General features: G+C 43.4%; 1 protein-coding gene across 5 annotated transcripts in view; it reads left to right on the forward strand.

The window, feature by feature from the left end:
• Nucleotides 1-20,597, forward strand: part of kiaa0930 — a 131,144-nt gene that overhangs the window by 44,686 nt on the left and 65,861 nt on the right. For all 5 annotated transcript variants that reach the window (XM_068050824.1, XM_068050827.1, XM_068050825.1 and 2 more), the window contains exon 2: nt 9,355-9,503. In XM_068050824.1, coding sequence (XP_067906925.1) covers nt 9,355-9,503 — 149 coding nt within the window. The remainder of the gene's footprint in view (nt 1-9,354; nt 9,504-20,597) is intronic.

Raw genomic sequence — 20,597 nt, forward strand, 5'->3', positions numbered from 1 at the left:
ATTCTAGATGGAGTAGAAGAACAAAGGAATCTGAGTACAAATATGCCAATCACTAAAAGTTGCACCACAGGTTGGCAAGGCCATTTAAAAAAAAAAAGCATATTAACACTAGGCTTTATTTCTAGATAGAATTGAAAAGTAGGGAAGTTATGCTAAACCTGTATTGAACCTTGGTTAGACCATGCTTGAGTGCTGCATGTAGTTCTGGTTGCCATATTATGAAACTAATATAGAGGCACTAGAGAGGGTGCAGAGAAGATTTGCAAGGGTGATAGCAGAAATGTTTGGGTATACAAATCCGAATAGGACGAAGAGGCTAGGTCTCTCTTTTTTTCGCCTGAAAAAGGAAAGCTGAGAGATCACCTAATAGAGGTCTTTAAAATTTTTAAATGTTTTGATCGAGTGGATACAGACAGAATGTTTGTTTCTACTTGTGGGAAGAGCATAACTAGAGGCTATCAATACAAGATAGTCATCAAGAAATCCAACAGAAAATTCAGAAGAAACATCATTACCCAAAGAGTCGTGAGAATGTGGAACTTGCTACCATAGGGAGTGGATAAAATGAATCGTATAGATTCATTTAAGGGGAAACTAGACAAGCATATGAGAGAGAAGGGAATAAAGGGTTGTGATGGTAGATTTAGATGAGGATAGATGGAAGGAGGTTCAAATCGAGCATAATCGTTGGCATGGACTGATTGGGCCGAATGGCTTTTTTTTTCTCTGCCGTATATCCTATGTAATCATATGTAGAATTGTATTCCACCACAATTTGTAACCACATCTCTGGCACGTTCCTCACTCTACTGTTACCATCAAGCCAGGGGACCAGTCTAGTTCAATGAGGAGTATAGGAGAGCCTGCCAGGAACAGCACCAGGCATGCTTAAAAATGAGCTGCCAACCTGGTGAAACTACTACACACGCCTACATGCACGATGAATGCGGAAACAGCATGTTAGTGTTACAGGCAGAGCTAAGCAATCCCACAATCAATGGATCAGATCAGCTCTGCGGTCCTGCCACATCCAGTTCTGAGCGGTTGTGGACAATTAAACAACTAACCGATAGAGGAGGCTTCACAAACCTCTCCATTCTCGATGATGGTAGAGCCCAGCAAGAGTGCAAAAGACAAGGCTGAAATGTTTGCAACTATCTTCAGCCAGAAGAACGATCCATCCCGCCCTCCTCCTGAGGTCCCCATTATCATAGATGCCAGACTTCAGGCAATTGGATTCACTCCACGTGATATCAAGAAACAGCTGAGTGCTCTAGATACAGCAAAGACTCTGGGGCCCCAACAAAGCTGTGACTTGTGCTGTAGAACTAGTTGTGCCTCCAGCCAAGCTGTTCCTGTACAGCTATAACGCTACTATGTGGAAAATTGGCCAGGTATATCCTGTTCACAAAAAGCAGGACAAATCCAATCCGGCCAATTAACCCTCCATCGGCCTACTCTCAACCATCAGCAAAGTGATGGAAGGCATCATCAACCAGGCTCTCAAGCAGCACTTAGCAGTAATCTGCTCACCGATGCTCAGTTTGGGTTCTGCCAGGACCACAGCTCCAGACCTCCTTACAGCCTTGCTCCAAACATGGACAAAAGAGCTGAACTCCGAGGTGAGGTGAAAGTGACTACCCTTGACAGCACAGCAGCTTCTGATGCAGTGTGGCATCAAGGACCAAAAGAGTCGGTGTCATTTACGGCACAGAAGGAGGCCCTTTGGCCCGTCGAGTCCATGCCGGCTCACCAGAGCTACTCAGTCAGTCGAACTCCTCTGCTCTATCCCCATAGTCCTGTAAGTCTATTCCCTTCAAGGGGCCATCCCTACTAAAATTAGTCGGTGGGGGGTGGGAAAGCTCTCCACTGTTTAGTGTCATATCTAGCACAAAGAAAGAAGGTTGTAGTTGAGGTCAATCATTAGTTCCAGGATATCATTGCAGGAGATCCTCAGGGTAGTGTCCTAGGCCCAACCATCTCTGGCTTTTTTTAAAATTCATTTGGGGGATGTGGGAATCGCCAGCCAGGCCAGCATTTATTGCCCATCCCTAATTGTTCTTGAGAAGGTGGTGTTGAGCTGCCTTCTTGAACCGCTGCAGTCCTTGGGGTGTAGATACACCCACAGTGCTGTTAGGAAGGGAGTTCCAGGATTTTGACCCAGTGACAGTGAAGGAACAGTGATCTAGTTCCAAATCAGGATGGTGTGTGGCTTGGAGAGGAACTTGCAGGTGGTGGTGTTCCCATGTATCTGCTGCCTTTGTCCTTCTAGTTGGTAGAGGTCGTGGGTTTGGAAGGTGCTGCCGAAGGAGCCTTGGTGAGTTGCTGCAGTGCATCTTGTAGATGGTACACACTGCTGCCACTGTGCGTTAGTAGTGGAGGGCGTGAATGTTAAAGGTGTTAGATGGGGTGCCAATCAAGTGGGCTGCTTTGTCCTGGATGGTGTCGAGCTTCTTGAGTGTCGTTAGAGCTGCACCCATCCAGGCAAGTGGAGAGTATTCCATCACACTCCTGACTTGTACCTTGTAGATGGTGGACAGGCATTGGGGAGACGGGAGGCGAATTACTCGCCACAGAATTCCCAGCTTCTGAACTCCTCTTGTAGACTCAGCATTTATGTGGTTGGTCCAGTTCAGTTTCTGGTCAATGGTGACTGCCAGGATGTTGATAGTGGGGGATTCAGTGGTAATGCCATCGAATGTCAAGGAGAGATGGTTAGATTCTCTCATGTTGGAGATGGTCATTGCCTGGCACTTGTGTGGTGCGTATGTTACTTGTTCCTTATCAGACAAAGCCTGGATGTTGTCCAGGTCTTGCTGCATATGGACACAGGCTGCTTCAGTATCTGAGGAGCTGCGACTGGTGCTGAACATTGTGCAATCGTCAGCGAGCATCCCCACTTCTGACCTGAATGAATTTTTTTCAAAAACTACTGCTTGCTTCAGTACCCACCTGTTGTAATATTTGACCCATATGCAAGTTTGTTTGTTTTTTGAAGAGCAATCTGATTTTAAAAAGATTTCAATGTTTTAAATCAACATAAAATGATTTATGTTTAAAAATCCCACGTGTGAGGCCATCATGAGAACACAGCATTACAGATTTATACAGATCACACTTCCCTCATTCGTGAGGGACAGGTCATCATTCCTCATTGCTCTGGCCGTTGACAGTTTGTGTCTCTTATTAATAGAGGAGCTATATAAAATATCCTGACTACATGTCCCATCATTATATGTTCTGACAGGTTCATAACTATTATTTATGGCTTCTTTGTTTATTATTTCACCATTAATATTCAATTGTAAACCAGCCCCTTGACTGTAACTTTGTTGACATATTAAGGACATATCATGAGGCACTTCTAGATTGTAATTTGCATTGCAATTTAAAAAAAAAATTCAGATATATTTGACCTTTTTGACTTTCCCAGCACACAATACAAAGATTAATGTAGAGAAAGGGGACAAAGCTCAACACAGATGTGAAATAGTATAGGAAGAGAACCAGTATCTTTAAGATGCTCTTTGCACTATGGCAATAAAAACATCAATCTAACTACAAGATGCACCATTGATACCAAATGACAGATCAGAAAGTTTAGGATTCCTGGGACCTACGTCACTGTTCCTTTAACTGCTGATTGGAAATTTGTGGGTGACTGGGTGGACGCAGCTAGTCTCTCTGCCAATCACCAGCAGTAGCAAAAGTCCTAAAGGTTTCCCAACTGACCCCAAATTTTATTGTGTACAAAAAGATTTGGCTTGCAGTGAATGAAAGTGGCAAGTGAACAATGAAACAGTAACTGGTGATGCTGGATTTGGGTTAAAGTATTTCATTTCTCTGCATTCCCCCATCTGACCAGCACATCTTGTCTTCATTCTGCCTGTCCTAGAGCTGGCCAGAATTTAAAAAAAATTAAGTGCACTGTGGATTAGTGAAATCCCATAATGGTCCAGTTTACAATGGTGTGTATTGTGTAGGAGAACCTACGTGAAGATCTTCCTATACATAGCAAAGCCAAATGCTATACTGAGTACTAATGAGGTTAGAACCTCAGGTTTATTTTAGAGTGGGAGTTTACTGTTTTCATAATTATAGATCTGGATGTTTTTAGTGCATAGCTTAAGAACTTTTATTTTCAAACAGTTGCTGTTGACAGCACTAACTCTTGTACAAAATAATGGAATGTTCTAGGTTCAAAATCCATTGTAGAGTAGGGTTTTTTATTGCTCTGTAGCCTGTGAAACTATTTCTGTAGGAAGTGGGGGACAAGGGGTTAGAATAATCTGATCTTGGAGGAAAGTCTTGATTGCATTGGCCCAAATAGAAAGGATCTACATTATTCTCTGTGCTCTCTTTCTGTTTCCTCTCCCCTCCTAGTTTAAAATTAGAAGTCTCAACCACTCTTGGTGGGATTACTCTACAGCAGAAACCTGGTAAACTTGGGTGGGTATTGTGAGAAATGGAGAGTTAGTGGTACAGTAGGAGGCATTCTGCAGCAAAACTGGAATTAGATCAGTGTAGAGTTTATTTACCCCTTGTATGGATATACAACACCTGATGTGGAAATGGTCCAAGCTGATGCCAGGGAATTGTTCCATTCCTAGTAATCCTCAACTCAATATGAATGTTTTGGAATCTTTTTTTCTTAAAATTGACTCATTTGCTCCCTAGTAACCACAGTCATTATCACGAAACAAAGGTAAAATATTGTGGATGGTAGAAATATAAAATAAAAATAAAATACTGGAAATGCTCAGCAGGTCTGGCAGCATCTGTGGAGAGAGAAACAGAGTTAATGTTTCAGGTCGATAACCTTTCATCAGAATTGAGAAAAGTTAGATATGTGAAAGGTCTTAAACAAGTGAAGGGCAGGAGGGTGGGAAAAACAAACAAAAGAGAAAGTCTGTGAAAGGCAGAAGAGATTAAATGACAAATGGTGCAAGGCCAGAGGAAGTGGCAATGGGAGAAGTAATGAAACAAAAGATATGTCTAGAAGAGGTGTGAAGGCAGAATGATGAACAGCTGCCACCTGAAAGCAAATAAAAGAAAAACAAAGTAAAACCAATACGGACAAAAAGGAAACCTAATGGGGGCAGAGCTTGCGGTCTGATATTGACAAACTCAGTGTTGAGTCCAGATGACTGTAGCGTGTCTGATCGAAAGATGAGGTGTTGTTTCTCGAGCTTACATTGAGTTTCATTGGAAAGCTGCAGGAGTTGAGGACAGAGGTCTGAGTGGGAACAAGGTGGAGAATTAAAATGACAGGAGACCAGAAGCTCAGGGTCACACTTGTGGCCCAAGCAGGGATGTTCTGAAAAGTGGCCACCCCATCTGCATTTGGTCTCCCCAATGTAGAGAAGACCGCATTGTGGTCAGTGAATACTGTACACTAAATTTAAAAAGTACAAGTAAACCACTGTTTTACATGTTAGGCTGACTGGCCTATAGTTTCCTTCTTTTTGTCTTCCCCCTCTTCTTGAACAGGGGCGTCACACTAGCGGTTTTCCAATCCGCTGGGACCCTCCCGAAATCCAGTGAGTTCTGAAATATTTCGACCAATGCCTCCACTATCTCTGCAGCCACCTCCTTTAAAACCCTTGGATGCAAACCATCAGGTCCTGGCGACTTGTCTGCCTTTAGTCCCATTAGTTTGTCAAATACTTTGTCCCTCGTGATAGAGTCTGTTACAAGATCTTTCCTCCCATTAGCTCCTTGCTAATCTGATATCTGTGGGATGTTTATAATGTCCTCCACCATGAATTCCGATGTAAAATATTGGTTTAAATTATCTGATATTTCCCTGTTCCCTGTTATCGATTCTCTGGTTGCATCGTCCAAGAGTCCCACGCTCACTTTAGCTGCTCCCTTTCTTTCTTTTTGTATACATATGTAGAAGCTCTTGATGTTTTTTATATTACTTGCCAATTTACTTTCATAATCAATTTTCTCCCTCTTTATTAGCTTTTTAGTCATCCGCTGCTGGTTCCTAAAAAAAAAAAAAAAAAATTCCCAATCCTCTGGCCTACCACTCGTTTTTGCTGCTTTGTATGCCTTAGTTTTTGATCTGGATACTCTCCTTGACTGCCTTTGTTAACCAAGGGTGGTTCATCCTTCTCATCGAGTCCTTCTTTTTGACCGCGATAAATTTTCGCTGAGCATTATGAAATATCTGCTTAAATGTCTGCCACTGCTCATTCACTGACCTTCCCCTTAGTCTATTTTCACAGCCCACTTTAGACAACTCTTTCTTCATACCTCCGTAATTGCCCTTGTTTAAGTTGAGGACGCTGGTTTGAGACCCGAGTTGCTTGCCCTCAAACTGAATTTGAAATTCTACCATGTTGTGATCACTACTCCCTAGAGGATCCTTAAATACAATATCTCTTATTAATGCTACCTCATTACACATTACTAGATCTAAAATAGCCTGTTCCCGGGTAGGTTCTGCAATGTATTGCTCTAAGTAACAATCCCTGATGCACTCTACACATTCATCTTCCATCTTTCCTCTGCCAGTCTGATTTGTCCAGTCAATATGCAGATTAAAATCACCCATGACAATTGTAGCACCCTTCTTCCATGCCTCCATTATTTCCTGATTTATACTTTGTCCTACAGTGAGGCAAATCTTTGGCGCTCCATAGACGACTCCCACCCATGACGACTTCTTCCCCTTGCTATTGCTTATTTCCACCCAAACTGATTCCACATCATGATCTATTGTACCTATATCACTACTCACCTTCCTTTATTAACAAAGCTACCCCACCTCCTTTTCCTTTTTGCCTATTTTTCCAGAACGTCGAATACCCTTGAATATTGAGTTCCCAGTCTTGGTCAGTTCTGGTGCTGTAGTCAGTTCGCTCATCCTCCCTGCAGTCTGTGCCCTTGACCACACCAGGAGCAAGAACCTTGTACCTATTGGAATAAGGGCACTGGCTGAGGCTGCTCCAAAGCTAAATTCTGGATCCCCATACCTGCCTCACTCACAGTCACATACTCCTGTCCCTGACCATGACCCAGATTGGATGAAATTAATCTAACGGTTCTGACTGTCTCCTGAAACAGTGTCCAGGTAACTCTTCCCCCTCCCTGATGTCAGTGTCTGCAGCTCGGACTCCAGCTCATCAACTCTGAGCCGAAGGTCCTCGAGCAGCCAACACTTGCGGATGTGGCCACCGTGGATTGCACCGACGTCCACCAGCTCCCACATACTACAGCTGCAGCACATCGCCTGCCCAGCCATCTCTTCTATTTAATTAATTTGGATGTTAAATATTTTAAAAGTGAATTTCTTAACTGTGCTCTTCAGCTGTAATAACGTCTCTTGATTTAAACCATAGGCATATCTGAAGCCCTGGTATGGAAGGTTGCATCACCAGAACAAATGCAACTGAGTTGGAGAAACTGGGAGAATGGAATGGAGTCCTTACAAGAGGCAGCATTAAGAAAGTGTAGCTGAGGTAGCTGTGGGAATCAGTGCACTTAGTGAATATTTGTTAGCCTAGCCTCTCCCCAGAGATTGACCATGTGAAGATAAGAGAAGGGTGGAAACTGGAAGCAAAGTTGATTAAATTTTCCAGTTCAGGGCGAGAGCAGGAAAAGCATCAATACAGTCATGAATGTACCGGAAAAAGATGTGAGGGAGGGGACCTCCATAGACTGGAACAAGGAATGTTCCACATATCCCACAAAAAGGCAGGCATAGCTGGGACCCATGCAGATACGCATAGCAATGCCTTTTATTTAGAGGAAGTGAGTAGAGTTGAAGAAATTGTTCAATGTGAGAACAAGTTCAGCCATGTGAAGGATGGGGATTGGTTGTGCCTGCATTCAAGGAAGAAACGGAGAGCCCTTACGGTAGGGGATGGAGGTGTACAGAGATTTGATGTCCATGGTGAAGAGGAGACGGCCAGGAAACTGGACACCGTTAGTGATAGAGGACATCAGAATAGTCATTATCATGCGTTCTGATCGGAGTAAGCCTTCCACTGACAACTGCAGAATAGTAAGATTATGCTTGTGGAGAAGCTGTCAGCTTCTATTGCTCTTGTTAGCTGTGGAATGTGTGGCATAGCTCATAATAGCCACCAAACTTCTATAGTACCCTGCCCACTGGAGGTTTCGATAACAACTTTGTTTGATAACTGGAAACAGCAGTGGGTTCTTGACATTCAGTTGATTTCTAATTTATTACTTCCATTTTTAACTTTTTAACCAGAAGTATATCAGCTTTAATATAGTGTGTGTTTTTCAGTACTTAAGTCTGCTTGACACACTTTCCTCACATCACCAGTGTCCTATCTATCAACACACAGATCTACTCAAAGATGCAAACCTGAGCCCATTAATACCAAGTATCAGGTTTTGCGATTTACATCCAGCTGTGAGCTAATGGCCGTATAATTTGCAAAGGCTCAATTTATTGGAATGATAAAGCCCTAAAAATATCTTTGAACTCTTCCTGGTCATTGCTTATTGCAGCAAATGCCATATCTGCAAAAAGTACAAATGCAGTTTTTGTAGTTTAAATTTGGAATATTAAAGAAATTAGTTGTGTTGATGTGATGCTATGGGAAAGCCAAGGTCTTCCCTGCATCCTGAAGTGGCATGGACCTTTGCAATGAAGGTGCTTTATAAGACAACTATTGCCTTCATATCACATTTAACTTCAGACAGCTATAAATCATTGCTGCTGCAATTTTGATCAACATCAAACTGCCTTTTAATATCTATTGTGGATCCAAAAATTTCTGACTTCCTGTTGTAGGTTTACATGGGTTACAAAGGTTTATTCTTGGATGCTGAACACGAATAATTGTTTGTGAAACTGCCTATAGCAGTCCCATAGTTATTGAAAGTGAACTGAAATTGAGTTGCACATTGAGTCAGCACTTAACCATATTTGATTTCAGTAGCAACATGTTTTTAGGAAGTGTATTATTAAATTTAACTTACATGTGTTCCTATCATCATAGAGAAAAGCCAAACAGTTGCAATAATAGAATGGTAAGCCAGCAACTTTTCTGAACATGGCAGTCCTACAGTGTTCAGAATTATTTTCAGACAATAATATGTTCTGATAGATATTTCTAGTATTTCAAGTAGGGAGGGAAAAGTCATAGCAGAATCCCTGCCTATCACTGCTGAAAGAACTGGTATCTTTCAAATAGTTTGGTCTACTTTATAGAAAAGGTTGAGCCATGGGTCGAGAGCTGTGTATTCTATTGTGCTAACAGCATTCCAGGGAGGGGAGAGAAGAGTTTGCAGTTGTATTGGCAGAAGTTACTTACACAAATGACCGTTTCACCTTCAGACTTCTACTTAGACCATTTATTTGCTTACTAGGCTGTTTCAAAGATGATCGGATTGTCTTTTGGACCTGGATGTTTTCGACTTACTTCATGGAGAAATGGGCTTCAAGACAGGATGACATGTTGTTCTACGTACGTCGAAAGTTGACCTTTGTTGGTGCAGACAGCAGTGATGGAAAGCAGGTAGGCACAGCAGACGAGTAAATTAAAGGAATTTCCTCTACATTAGTTCTGGCTGCCTTTTTCTAAACTTTCCAACCAAATAACTTGCTGTCAACTGAACTTTCCACTTTTAGTACTTCGTCTTTCAGTTTTAGTTAATTGATCTGATAATTTTAAAGAATAAAAATATGGAGCAAGAAAAACTACTTGGAGAATTTGCCAGACAGCCTGCTCCTTCAAATAGCCTATGTATAATATTTGGATCTGCCCAATTTAATCTCCCAGTGGAATTGATAACTTCTGGTAAAACCTTCCGGGGGAGGAAACTGTTAAATTTCTCAACTCCTAAATATTCAGTTTAGCACAAGCAGTTAAACTAACTTCCTTCCCTCCTCCATTTGAGAAGAAGCATGTAGGAATGTCACTGCAGGCTAGGGTTCAGAATCAAGCCTCCAATATGAGAGATAAGCGCCCTACAGCAAGTGTCCTGCTGGCAGATCAGTCCATTCCCTGTTAAAAGGTAGTTCATACATGGAGCAATATATTGATGGGTGAAAGTGGCTCATCAAGAAATGGTTCTCATATTGCCAAAGAAGGTTAAGTTGGAAAGTCCCATACTGCTGTTTCCTGTACCTCCTGACAGTGACAAAGACTAGAGAACAGGTCATTTTCTTTTCCTGTCATCAATGGATGGCCTAAGGACTGGAAAGAAAATATATATTTTTTTTAACCCTAATAACAATTTTCATGCTTGGTGGACATAATACATGCAGTACAAACTGGTTTAATTTGTTCATTGTTTAAGGGTGGTCCTCGGTTCTCTGTACTAAATGAACAAGTGTTGATTGGAGCAATTGTGTCTGAGAACCAAAATCTCTCTTGTGTACAAGATATGAGAGCAGTATGTCTGAGTAACATTTCCAAAATTGCACTTAATTTCCTGTCCCCATGGAATTTTCTTAACTCTAGTTCAAAGATGCTTAATAGATATTAAACGGAACAAAATACTTATCCATCATCAGGCAGGCATTTCCATATCTGTGTACTGTGCAAAACTCTAATCAGTTAAATTTTCCTGGAGACCCTGTGTAAGATTTTGCAGCTGTCTGCAAATCAATCACCTTGGCTTCTTTTGCAGGTCCAGAAAATTCCTCTGGGATGTTCTCCCTTTTCGAAGCCGATTAAACAACAACCTTGAGTCACTCCTTTTAAAACTTAACTCTTTGACTAAGCTTTTGGTCACTTGTCCTAATATCACTTTGTGGCTCTGTGTCAAATTCTGTCTGATTATGCTCCTGTGAAGCACCTTGCGATATTAAAGCCACTATATAAATGCATGTCGTTATTGCTAAAAGTAGCTGCCTTACTCTGATGGTAGATTCATAGACTGATGTTTTTGAAAGTCTGTAATTTTGCTATCAGGAGGAGGAAACCAGCACTCCCTTCCTGTGAGCAGACTACAGAAGCATTAGATGTGAAAGTGTCTCTAATATGTTCAGTGCAGCCTATCAGAGAGACAGTTGTCTGTTCCTTTTGAAAGGAGTGGGCTTGATGAGCTGAACGGCCTTTTCTTATTCTGTGCTTCTATTGTTTGTGCTCACTTCTATGAAGAGCCTATGATGTGGTCAGCATGTCTAATGATCTTGTGTTGTTATCATGCCCATTTGCAAAGGAATATTTCACAACACATCTCTAGGATCTGAAAATTATGCCCTAGCATTCATCCAATAGAATCACTTCCTTGTGCTAATGATGAGTCCACTATCCTTCTGATATTCGCTGCTCAGTCACCAAAATATGCTCTGCTGATTGTGTTATGTTTTTACTGTGAATGCTGTTTAAAAAAATCTTTAATTCCTTAAGATTGCAAGATCATCCTAGCGGGTTGTCATCACAATCTGACATACTAAGGATTAGCAAATCCTTTCATGCTGGGCTGTATGACGTGAAGTCCACAAACAGCGCAGTCTCCCAGTCCTTCCTGTCATCTATCACGGAGGTCTTAGTACGCGGGAGAGTCTGGATAAACTGCTAACTCAGAATGAGCTGACAAAGGCCGTCAAGTCTGTCCGGACGAGTAAAACACCCGGAAGCAACGGCTTACCGGTTAAGCTGTATTCAACTCTGGGACTGGATCGGCCCAGACCTGCTGGAAGTATACGAGAGTATGCTTCTGGCCGGCAGCATGTCAGAATCCATGAGGAAAGGCATCATCACCCTCATTTACAAGCGGAAGGGGGAGAGGGCGGAAATCAGAAATTGGCGGCCCACCTCACTACTTGATGTAGACTGCAAGATTCTGTCCAAAGTCATCGCCAGTTGGGTCAAGTCTGCTCTGGAGTTGGTGATTCACCCTGACCAGACCTGTACTGTACCCGGCAGGAAGATCTCTGATAGTCTTGCACTTCTCAAGGATACGATCGCCTATGTACAAGACAGCGGGATGGACACCTGCCTCATCAGCTTGGCCTAGGAGCAGGCTTTTGACAGGATATCACACACATACATGATGGACCTGATCTCCAAAATGGGGTTTGGGGAGGGAATCTGCAATTGGATGAAACCGCTCTACGCAAACATCAGCAGTGCAGTTTCAATCAATAGGTGGGAATCAGAAAGCTTCCCAATCCAATCTGGAGTCAGGCAGGCTGTCCTCTCTCCCGTCTTGTTTGTTTGCTGTATTGAACCTTTTGCTGAGTCCATTAGGAAGGATGTGGGAATAAGAGAGGTGACAATCCCAGGCAGTGGAGGCACTCGGGTCAAAGCCTCCCTGTACATGGACGACGTCGCTGTCTTCTGTTTGGATCTGCTGTCCATTCGCAGGCTGATGAGCATCTGTGACCAGTTTGAACTGGCCTCAGGAGCCAAGTAAATTGCAGCAAGAGCGAGGCCATGTTCTTTGAGAGCTGGGTTGACCGATCCTTTGTACCCTTCACCGTCAGGTCAGACTACCTGAAGGTGCTGGGGATATGGTTCAGAAGGGCCGGGTTGTGCGCCAAAACCTGGAATGAGCGAGTAGCCAATGTAAAGCATAAATTGAGCGTGTGGGAGCAGTGTTCTCTCTCCATTGTGGGTAAGAACCTGGTCATCATGTGCGAGGCGATCACGTTGCTGTATGTGGCGCAGGTGTGGCCCATACCCCACTCAGGTGGCGTGGCAGTCACCCGAGCCATCTTCTGCTTTATCTGGAGATCCAAAATGGACCATGTCTGGAGGGTCACTATGTTCAGACCTCTGGATAAAGGGGGAAAAAATGTACCCAACTTCACCGTCATCCTAATGGCCACCTTTGTGTGCGGCTGCATCAGGCTGTGCGTAGAACTGCAGTACGCAAACATCAAGTGTCACTACGTGCTGAGGTTCTATCTGTCCCCGGTGTTGCGAAGGATGGGTCTGGTCACATTGTTGCGGAACGCTCCATCCAGTTGGACTGTGCTGTACCACCTATCCTTCGTGGGAAAGTTTCTGCGGAAAACACCTTTGACCACCAATCCATCAGGCAGTGGTATGCACGGAATGCCCTCCAGGCCCTACGGGAAAAAGAGATGGTGAATCCTGTTGGATGGTTCCCCGAGCAGACTGCCAAAGCCATTTGGCAGAATGCCTCATCACCAGAAGTTTCAAACAAGCACCAAGACGTAGCTTGGCTGGCGGTGAGAAGGGCCCTCCCCGTCAGATCCTTCCTGCACGCCTGGAGTCTCGCCCCCTCTACACGCTTGAGGTGGCTGTGGTGGGGAAGAGACCATTGCCCGCCTCCTTGTGGAATGTGTTTTTGCAAAGCAGATGTGGAAAGAGATGCAGTGGTTTTTGTCGAGGTTCATCTCAAACAGCTCTAACACAGGAGTCTAGGGACGCACGGAGCGATAAACATCAACTGCTGCTGGAGGACTATCAACTCGGTGAAAGACGCTCTTTGTTCTGCCCGAAACTTGCTGGTCTTCCTGTGCAAAGAGTTGTCCACGACCGAGTGTTGCAGACTGGCACATTCCAAGGTCCAGGACTACGTGCTTTGGGACGCACTAAAGCTTGGGGCATCCGCTGCAAAGGCTCATTGGGGAAAGACCACTGTGTAAGGTCCTCCCGCTATAGTGAACCGAGGGGCTGGAACCCGTGTAAAACCCCTCGGGCTGTATACACCAAAATATGCTTTTGCTGTGTAATGCAAATGTACATTGCATGTAAAATGGAATGGGTTGTGAGGCAACTCACGTTCTGTATTGAAGGAAACTGATTTCTTTTGCACTTTCTGGAATGTTAACTTGGAACTGTTTTGAACTGTTTTGTAATGTATTTTTTCCCAAATTTTTATGAATAAAGTATATTTTTGGAGAAAAAGGCTGGAAACCCGATCAAAGCATTGTGCATCTCCGTGTGGCAATTTATGCTGCTTTAGATTAAAAAGCTTTGGCATTTCAAATGTGATTTTTTTTAAAAATCGCTTTCACTTTAAACTATTGAGTCATAAAGTAGAACAGTAATTTTCTATTTATCCCAGTTGAATATGGCACCAACAACCTGAGGAGATTGATGCAAATTGTATAGTGGGGAGGAGCCGGTGCTTGCTGATTGATGGTACACAACATCATGGAGCAGCAGGCACACTAATAAGTTAATAGGATTTTATACTGGATGATGGAGCAGGGTCAACAATTTTGGCTTGTGTCATGAAAAAAAACTCCAGGGATCGTTTCCAGGGTTGCTCACTCTTATCCTGTACCCCGCGACCTCCCTCCCAGCTCTCAGCGTTCACTGGAATGCTTTGAATTTGCTTTTTATTTTATACCAAGCATTGTGACAGGTACACCATCTGTGGCATCATAAGATTCCCCTGCTGATCAAAGTTGTGGGTGCAGCTCGACAGCAAGTGGGGTTAATTCCAGAGACTGATGCTGCCTGAAAGCAGCTGCCTTATACTGTGACCCTATCCAGTAAAAGCAGCAAATTATTCAGTACTGCCGAAAATGCAGTTCTGTAGTAATTGCCCAGGGAATAAGTGCACTCTGATAATTATTCATGAACATTGCAATGGGCCTGGCTACAACTCTCTATCATAGATTTTAATTAGTTCCATTTTGAATTGTAATTATTCAGCATTGGACAATATGTATGATTCCCAGTAAATGCATTCAAGCTTTAAATACAAATACTGTGCTAAAAGACTTTTGTTTCTCTTGCCAGCCAATTTTGTGACCAGGTTATTTTCAGATTGGAGCTGTGTAATATAAAATTCAGTAGCCTGATTACATTCTCATCATCGATGGTTGTTAGAATAGTTTCTGTGGTTATTGGTCTTGCTAATTAACTAACCCAGTGCATGTATATTTTTGTTAATTATTTTTAAAGAAATGAACATCTATGTGATATTCCTGTTTCTCACACCAGCCATATCTGAGTAGGGACATGACAAATAAAGACCGTTCAGGGCAAGATGACTTGCTCAGCCTGCTCAAGCCGAACGTCTTTCTCGACAGGTATAGGAGAAAAGTTTCCCATCAGTCTGAGCTGGAGTTGAACTTGCTTCACAATGAAAAGATGAAGTATAATTTGTATAGTGTTGCCTATTTGAGATGTAGCTAGTCACTTATATTTTGCTTGCTGTTTACATTACATTATCTGGCCAGGGGATAGTCTACATTCTTCACGGTCTGCCCTTTTGTTGGGCCAGGTGACTCTAAGCAATCACAAACTGTTCCAATTGTTTCCAGGAAGTTGCATGTTTTGAATGCTTCAGATGTACATTGTTCCTATTGGCCAAGCTGTCAGTCTACAATGTTCTGAATAAAAGCCAACCTTTGACTATTGATTGGCATTCTCAAAGGGCTGCCTTGATCTCCAATAACTGTGCTGACAGAGGAAGGTTCCATGGAATGTCTTCGTAGTAGTGGCTGACTAATGGCTAAGAAATATGTTCAGCTGTTTTCTGCTCTTTGGTCCTTTATGAGCCATTCAAGATAGGGCTAAAGATTCTGTTGGTGGCCAAAGTCTCAAGTACAAGTTCGATGCTGATTGTCTATTGCGAAGAGGGTTAGTGAAATATTGCATATTTGGTGACTTTTATAGCAGAGGAGGTACAAGATTCTGCAATTAAATGAAATTGGCTGATTCTACGATTTAATCTTTAGCTTGAGTTATGTGATAAGATAGTAGAAGAACAAGCACTGGAAGACTGGAGAGTTCATGTCAATTCGGTGAGCAGTTCCAGCAACAAAAGTTTAATTTGACCCTGGGCAACACAATGTTAGCACACATTGTGTTGCACAAATTCATACTTTGGTGATGTGAAATGAGGACTCACTTTCAGGAATGGTCTTTGATGCTGAGTACAGGAGAACTATATGAATAAAGCCAGAGAAGGACAATTAATTGTGCATTTGATGTACTATTGTGAATAGATTGTACTCAGTATTCACATTCTATAATTTAGAATGAATGAGTGCTGCTAATGGTTAAACCCAGTATCTTGGGCAGAACAATTTCTTTTGAGGCGATTCCTCATTTTCACCACCACTCACCAGTCATTTCACAAAGTGCTGCCTTCTGCCAGTTTGTGAGAAGTGTGATTGACTTGGGGAGGGTGCAGTTGGAAGCCTTTGTAAAAGTCTCTGGCTCCAACCAGCCAGCTGCCTTACCTGCAGCTGAAGGAAAACTGCAAGGAGGTGTAAGAGAAGATGGCAGACTGAGAAGGTTGGAATGATTTTAAAATACATCTTTTATATTTCTGCTGCCATTAATTGGATGTAAGTTACTAATGCAAAATGTGTTTTTTTTAAAAATCATCTGCCTTCGATTGAACAGCTTACTCCAACTGGTGATCTGACATTCTGCGCAATCTGCAATCTTTTGAACCACTGGCCCTGCTGTGTGGCTGAGCTTTATTCCTTCCAGCAAACTGGAGAGACTGTTTGTTTCCATGGTAACCAGAGTATGCCTTCATAGCACCTGAATCAGCACATTGGAGCCTCAGCTGTCAATTGTGCTGTATTGAAGAACGCTGCTTATACAGTGCCCAAATCAGAAATGCCACTCAACCATGTACAAATAAATGCTAGATGTCTTTTTATTTTCACGCAAGTCATGGTCGAATAAGAATAAAACCAGACTGGCCACCTGGATTGACCTGGGCACTGGAAATGACAAAGGCAAACCCTGCCCAATCAGCCATGCAAAGTCCTCCTCACTAACATTTTGGGACTTGTGCCAAAATTAGGAGAGCTGTCACACACAGTAGTCTAGCAACAGCCTGACATAGTCATTCTCACGGAATCATACCTTACAATATCCCAGACTCCTTCATCACCATCCCTGAGTATGTCCTGTCCCACCAGCAGGACAGACCCATCCGAGGTGGTGGCACAGTGGTATACAGTTGGGAGGGAATTGCCCTGGGAGTCCTCAGCATTGACTCTGGACCTCAAGAGTTCTCAAGGCATCAGGACAAACAGCTGTGCTGCAGTCCTGCTGATTAATACCTACTGCCCTCCCTCAGCTGATTAATCAGTATTCCTTCATGTTGAACACTCCTTTAGAAGAAACACTGAGGGTAGCAAGGACCATCACTAAGAGTAGCTCGGTAGCACCACTACTGACTGAGCTGGCTGAGTCCTGAAGGACATAGCTGCTAGACTGGGCCTGTGGCAGGTGGTTCGAGAACCAACAAGACGGAAAAATCCTACTTGACCTTTGCCGCACCAACCTATCTGTTGCAGATGCATCTGTGCATGACGCTATATTGGTAGGAGTGACCACTGTACAATTCTTGTGGAGACAAAGTTCCACCTTCACACTGAGGGTACCCTCCATTGTGTTGTGTGGCACTACCACTGTGCCAAATGGGATAGATGCCGAACAGATTTAGCAACTCAAAACTGGGTATCCATGAGGCGTTGTGGGCCATCAGCAGCAGCAGAATTGTATTCAACCACAATTTGTAAGCTCATGGCCCGGCATATCACCCACTCTACCGTTGCCATCCAGCCGGGGGATCAACCCTGGTTCAATGAGGTGTGCAGGAGAGCGTGCCAGGAGCAGCATCAGGGATACCTAACAGATGCGAACCCAGTGAAGCTACAACACAGGACTACATGCATGCTGAACTGCAGAAACAGCATGCGATAGCCAAAGGAAAGTGATCCCACACCAACGGATCAGATCAAAGCTCTGCAGTTCTGCCACATCCACTCGTGAATGATGATGGACAATTACACAACTAACCAGAGGAGGAGGCTCGACAAACATTCCCATTCTCAATGATGGAGGATACCAGCATATCCGTGCAAAAGACCAGGCTGAAGCATTTGCAACCATCTTCAGCCAGAAGTGCTGAGTGGATTATCAATTTCTGCCTCCTGAGGTCCCCAGCATCACAGATGCCAGTCGTCAGCCAATCTGTTACACTTCACATGATATCAAGAAACAGCTGAAAGCTCTGGATACAGCAAAGGCTATGGGCCCTGACAACATTCCAGCAATAGTACTGTAGACTTGTGCTCCAGAACTTGCCGTGCCCCTAGCCAAGCTGTTCCAGTACAGCTACAACACTGGCATCTACCCGGCAATGTGGAAAATTGCCCAGGTATGTCCTGTACACAAAAAGCAGGACAAGTCCAAACTGGCCAATTACTGCCCCATCAGTCTACTCTTGATCATCAGCAAAGTGATGGAACGTGTCGTCGACAGTGTTATCAAGCAACGCTTACTCAGCAAAACCTCAATTTGGGTTCTTCGAGGGGCAGTTGACTCCTGACCTCATTACAACCTTGGTCCAAACATAGAGGAAAGAGCTGAATTCCTGAGGTGAGGTGAGAGTGACTGCCCTTGACATAAAGGCAGCATTTGATAGTGTGGCATCAAGGAGCCCCCCCAAAAAATTGAAGTCAATTGGAATCAGTGAAAACTCTTCACTGGTTGGAGTCCTAGCTAGCACAAAGGAAGATGGTTGTGGTTGTTGGAGGCCAGTCATCCCAGCCTGAGACTATCGCTGCAGGATTTCCTCAGAGCAGTGTCCTAGGCCCAACTATCTTCAGCTGCTTCATCAATGACCTTCCCTCCATCATAACGTCAGAAATGGTGATGTTCACTGAGTGATGTACAGTACTATTCTTAACTCCTCAGAGACTGAAGCAGTCTGTGCCCACATGCAGCGAGACTTGGACAATATTTCAGGCTTGGTCTAATAAGTAGCAAATAGCTTTTGTGCCACACAAGTGACTGGCACTGACCGTCTCTAACAAGAGAAAATCCAACCATCTCCTCTTGATATTCAACAGTATTACCATTGCTGAATCCTCCACCACCAACATCCTGGGGTTACCATTGACTAGAAACTGAACTGGACCTCCCATAGAAATATTGTGGCTACAAAAGCAGGTCAGAGGCTGGGAATTCTGTAGAGGGTAACTTGTCTCCTGACTGCCCAAAGCCTGTCCACCATTTACAAGGCACAAGTCAGGAGTGTAATGGAATACTCTCCACTTGCCTGGATGGGTGCAGCTCCAACAACACTCTAGAAGCTTGACACCATCCAGGACAAAGCAGTCCGCTTGATTGGCACCCCGTCCACCACCTTAAACATTCACTCCTACCACCAGCGCACAGTGGCAGCAGTGTGTACCATCTACAAGATGCACTGCAGCAACTCGGCAAGCCTCCTTTTGACAACACCTCCCAAACCCGCCACCTCTGTTACCTAGAAGGACAATGGCAGTAGACACATGGGAACATCACCACTTGTAGGTTTCCCTCCAAGCCATGCACCATCCTGATTTTGAACTATATTGCTGTTCCTTCGCTGTCGCTGGGTTAAAATCCTGGAACTCCCTTCCTAACAGCACTGTTGGTGTACCTAAGCCACATGGACTGCAGCGGTTCAAGAAGGCAGCTCACCACCACCTTCACAAGGGCAATTCAGGATGGGCAATAAATGCTGGCCTGGCCAGCGATGCCCTCATCCCATGAATGAATAAAAATAAAAGAAAATATTCAAACATTTGTTATGACCAAGACTGGAGCAGTGCCCTGTCTTTCTCTAGTTCCACTTCTCCACGGGTCACAACATATATTTAAATGCTCTACCGAGTTACTGATACGGCCAATTATATACTCTATTTCAGATTAATATCCACCAACTGGGTTTCTTTAATAATCAACAACATTATTAATATAAAACCAGACTTATTCAATGCAGATGCAAAGCTTATTAACACAAAGGTTGAAATATGAAATTTCCTTTCGAAATTAACCCAACACACGTGCACTGGTTAAAGAAAAAATAAAGACTATTTCCCTGTAGAGATTTCATTACAAAAAGGACAAAAAATACTTTGGCCAAATCCTGGTTAATTCTTGACGAAAAAAGGATAAGATATGGGATGTCCCAGCTGTTCCTTTATTCTGGTGTCCAAATACGTGTAGATGGCTGTCACTGGGATATTTTGGAGCAGTTCTTTTCAGGTGATGTCGAGGATTAGTCTGGCATGCGTTCCAGGAGAATCTCTGCATCAGGGGTTTCAGCTATCACACTGGATTCTCCGGTTTTATCAGAGATGGAAAAAGGATGAGCTGGGGGCTTCTCTCTCAGCAGGCTGACCCTCAACTGACCCAAAACAATATTCAAAAACAAAACCAACTCTTGACCACCATAAATCTTGACATGTCACTTCTCTGTAAACAATTCCAATAGTCATCAAGGCTCCTGCTGTTTACTTAGCTTAAGCCATGAGACTTCCAGTAAATGTTTGTTTTTACACAAAGTCCCAAGTTCTTCCAGTGACTTTAAAAAAAAAGTCCAGCACCTATGGAATCTCTTCAATCTTTCAAATGAATCAATTTCCACAATTTTTAAACATGAGTCTTCAAAAATATTAAAAAGTGGAAGCACTTTCATAACACATTGGAATTTGTCTAAGAAGGCGTTTGATATGGCAGCCTGTTCAGTAATTGTTCTGTTTTAGTTTAGAGATACAGCACTGAAACAGGCCCTTCGGCCCACCGAGTCTGTGCCGACCATCAACCACCCATTTATACTAATCCTACACTAATCCCATATTCCTACCACATCCCCACCTGTCCCTATATTTCCCTACCACCTACCTATACTCGGGGCAATTTATAATGGCC

The sequence above is a fragment of the Heterodontus francisci genome, chromosome 18 (genome assembly GCF_036365525.1).
Source record: "Heterodontus francisci isolate sHetFra1 chromosome 18, sHetFra1.hap1, whole genome shotgun sequence".
NCBI classification, from domain to species: Eukaryota; Metazoa; Chordata; class Chondrichthyes; order Heterodontiformes; family Heterodontidae; genus Heterodontus; species Heterodontus francisci.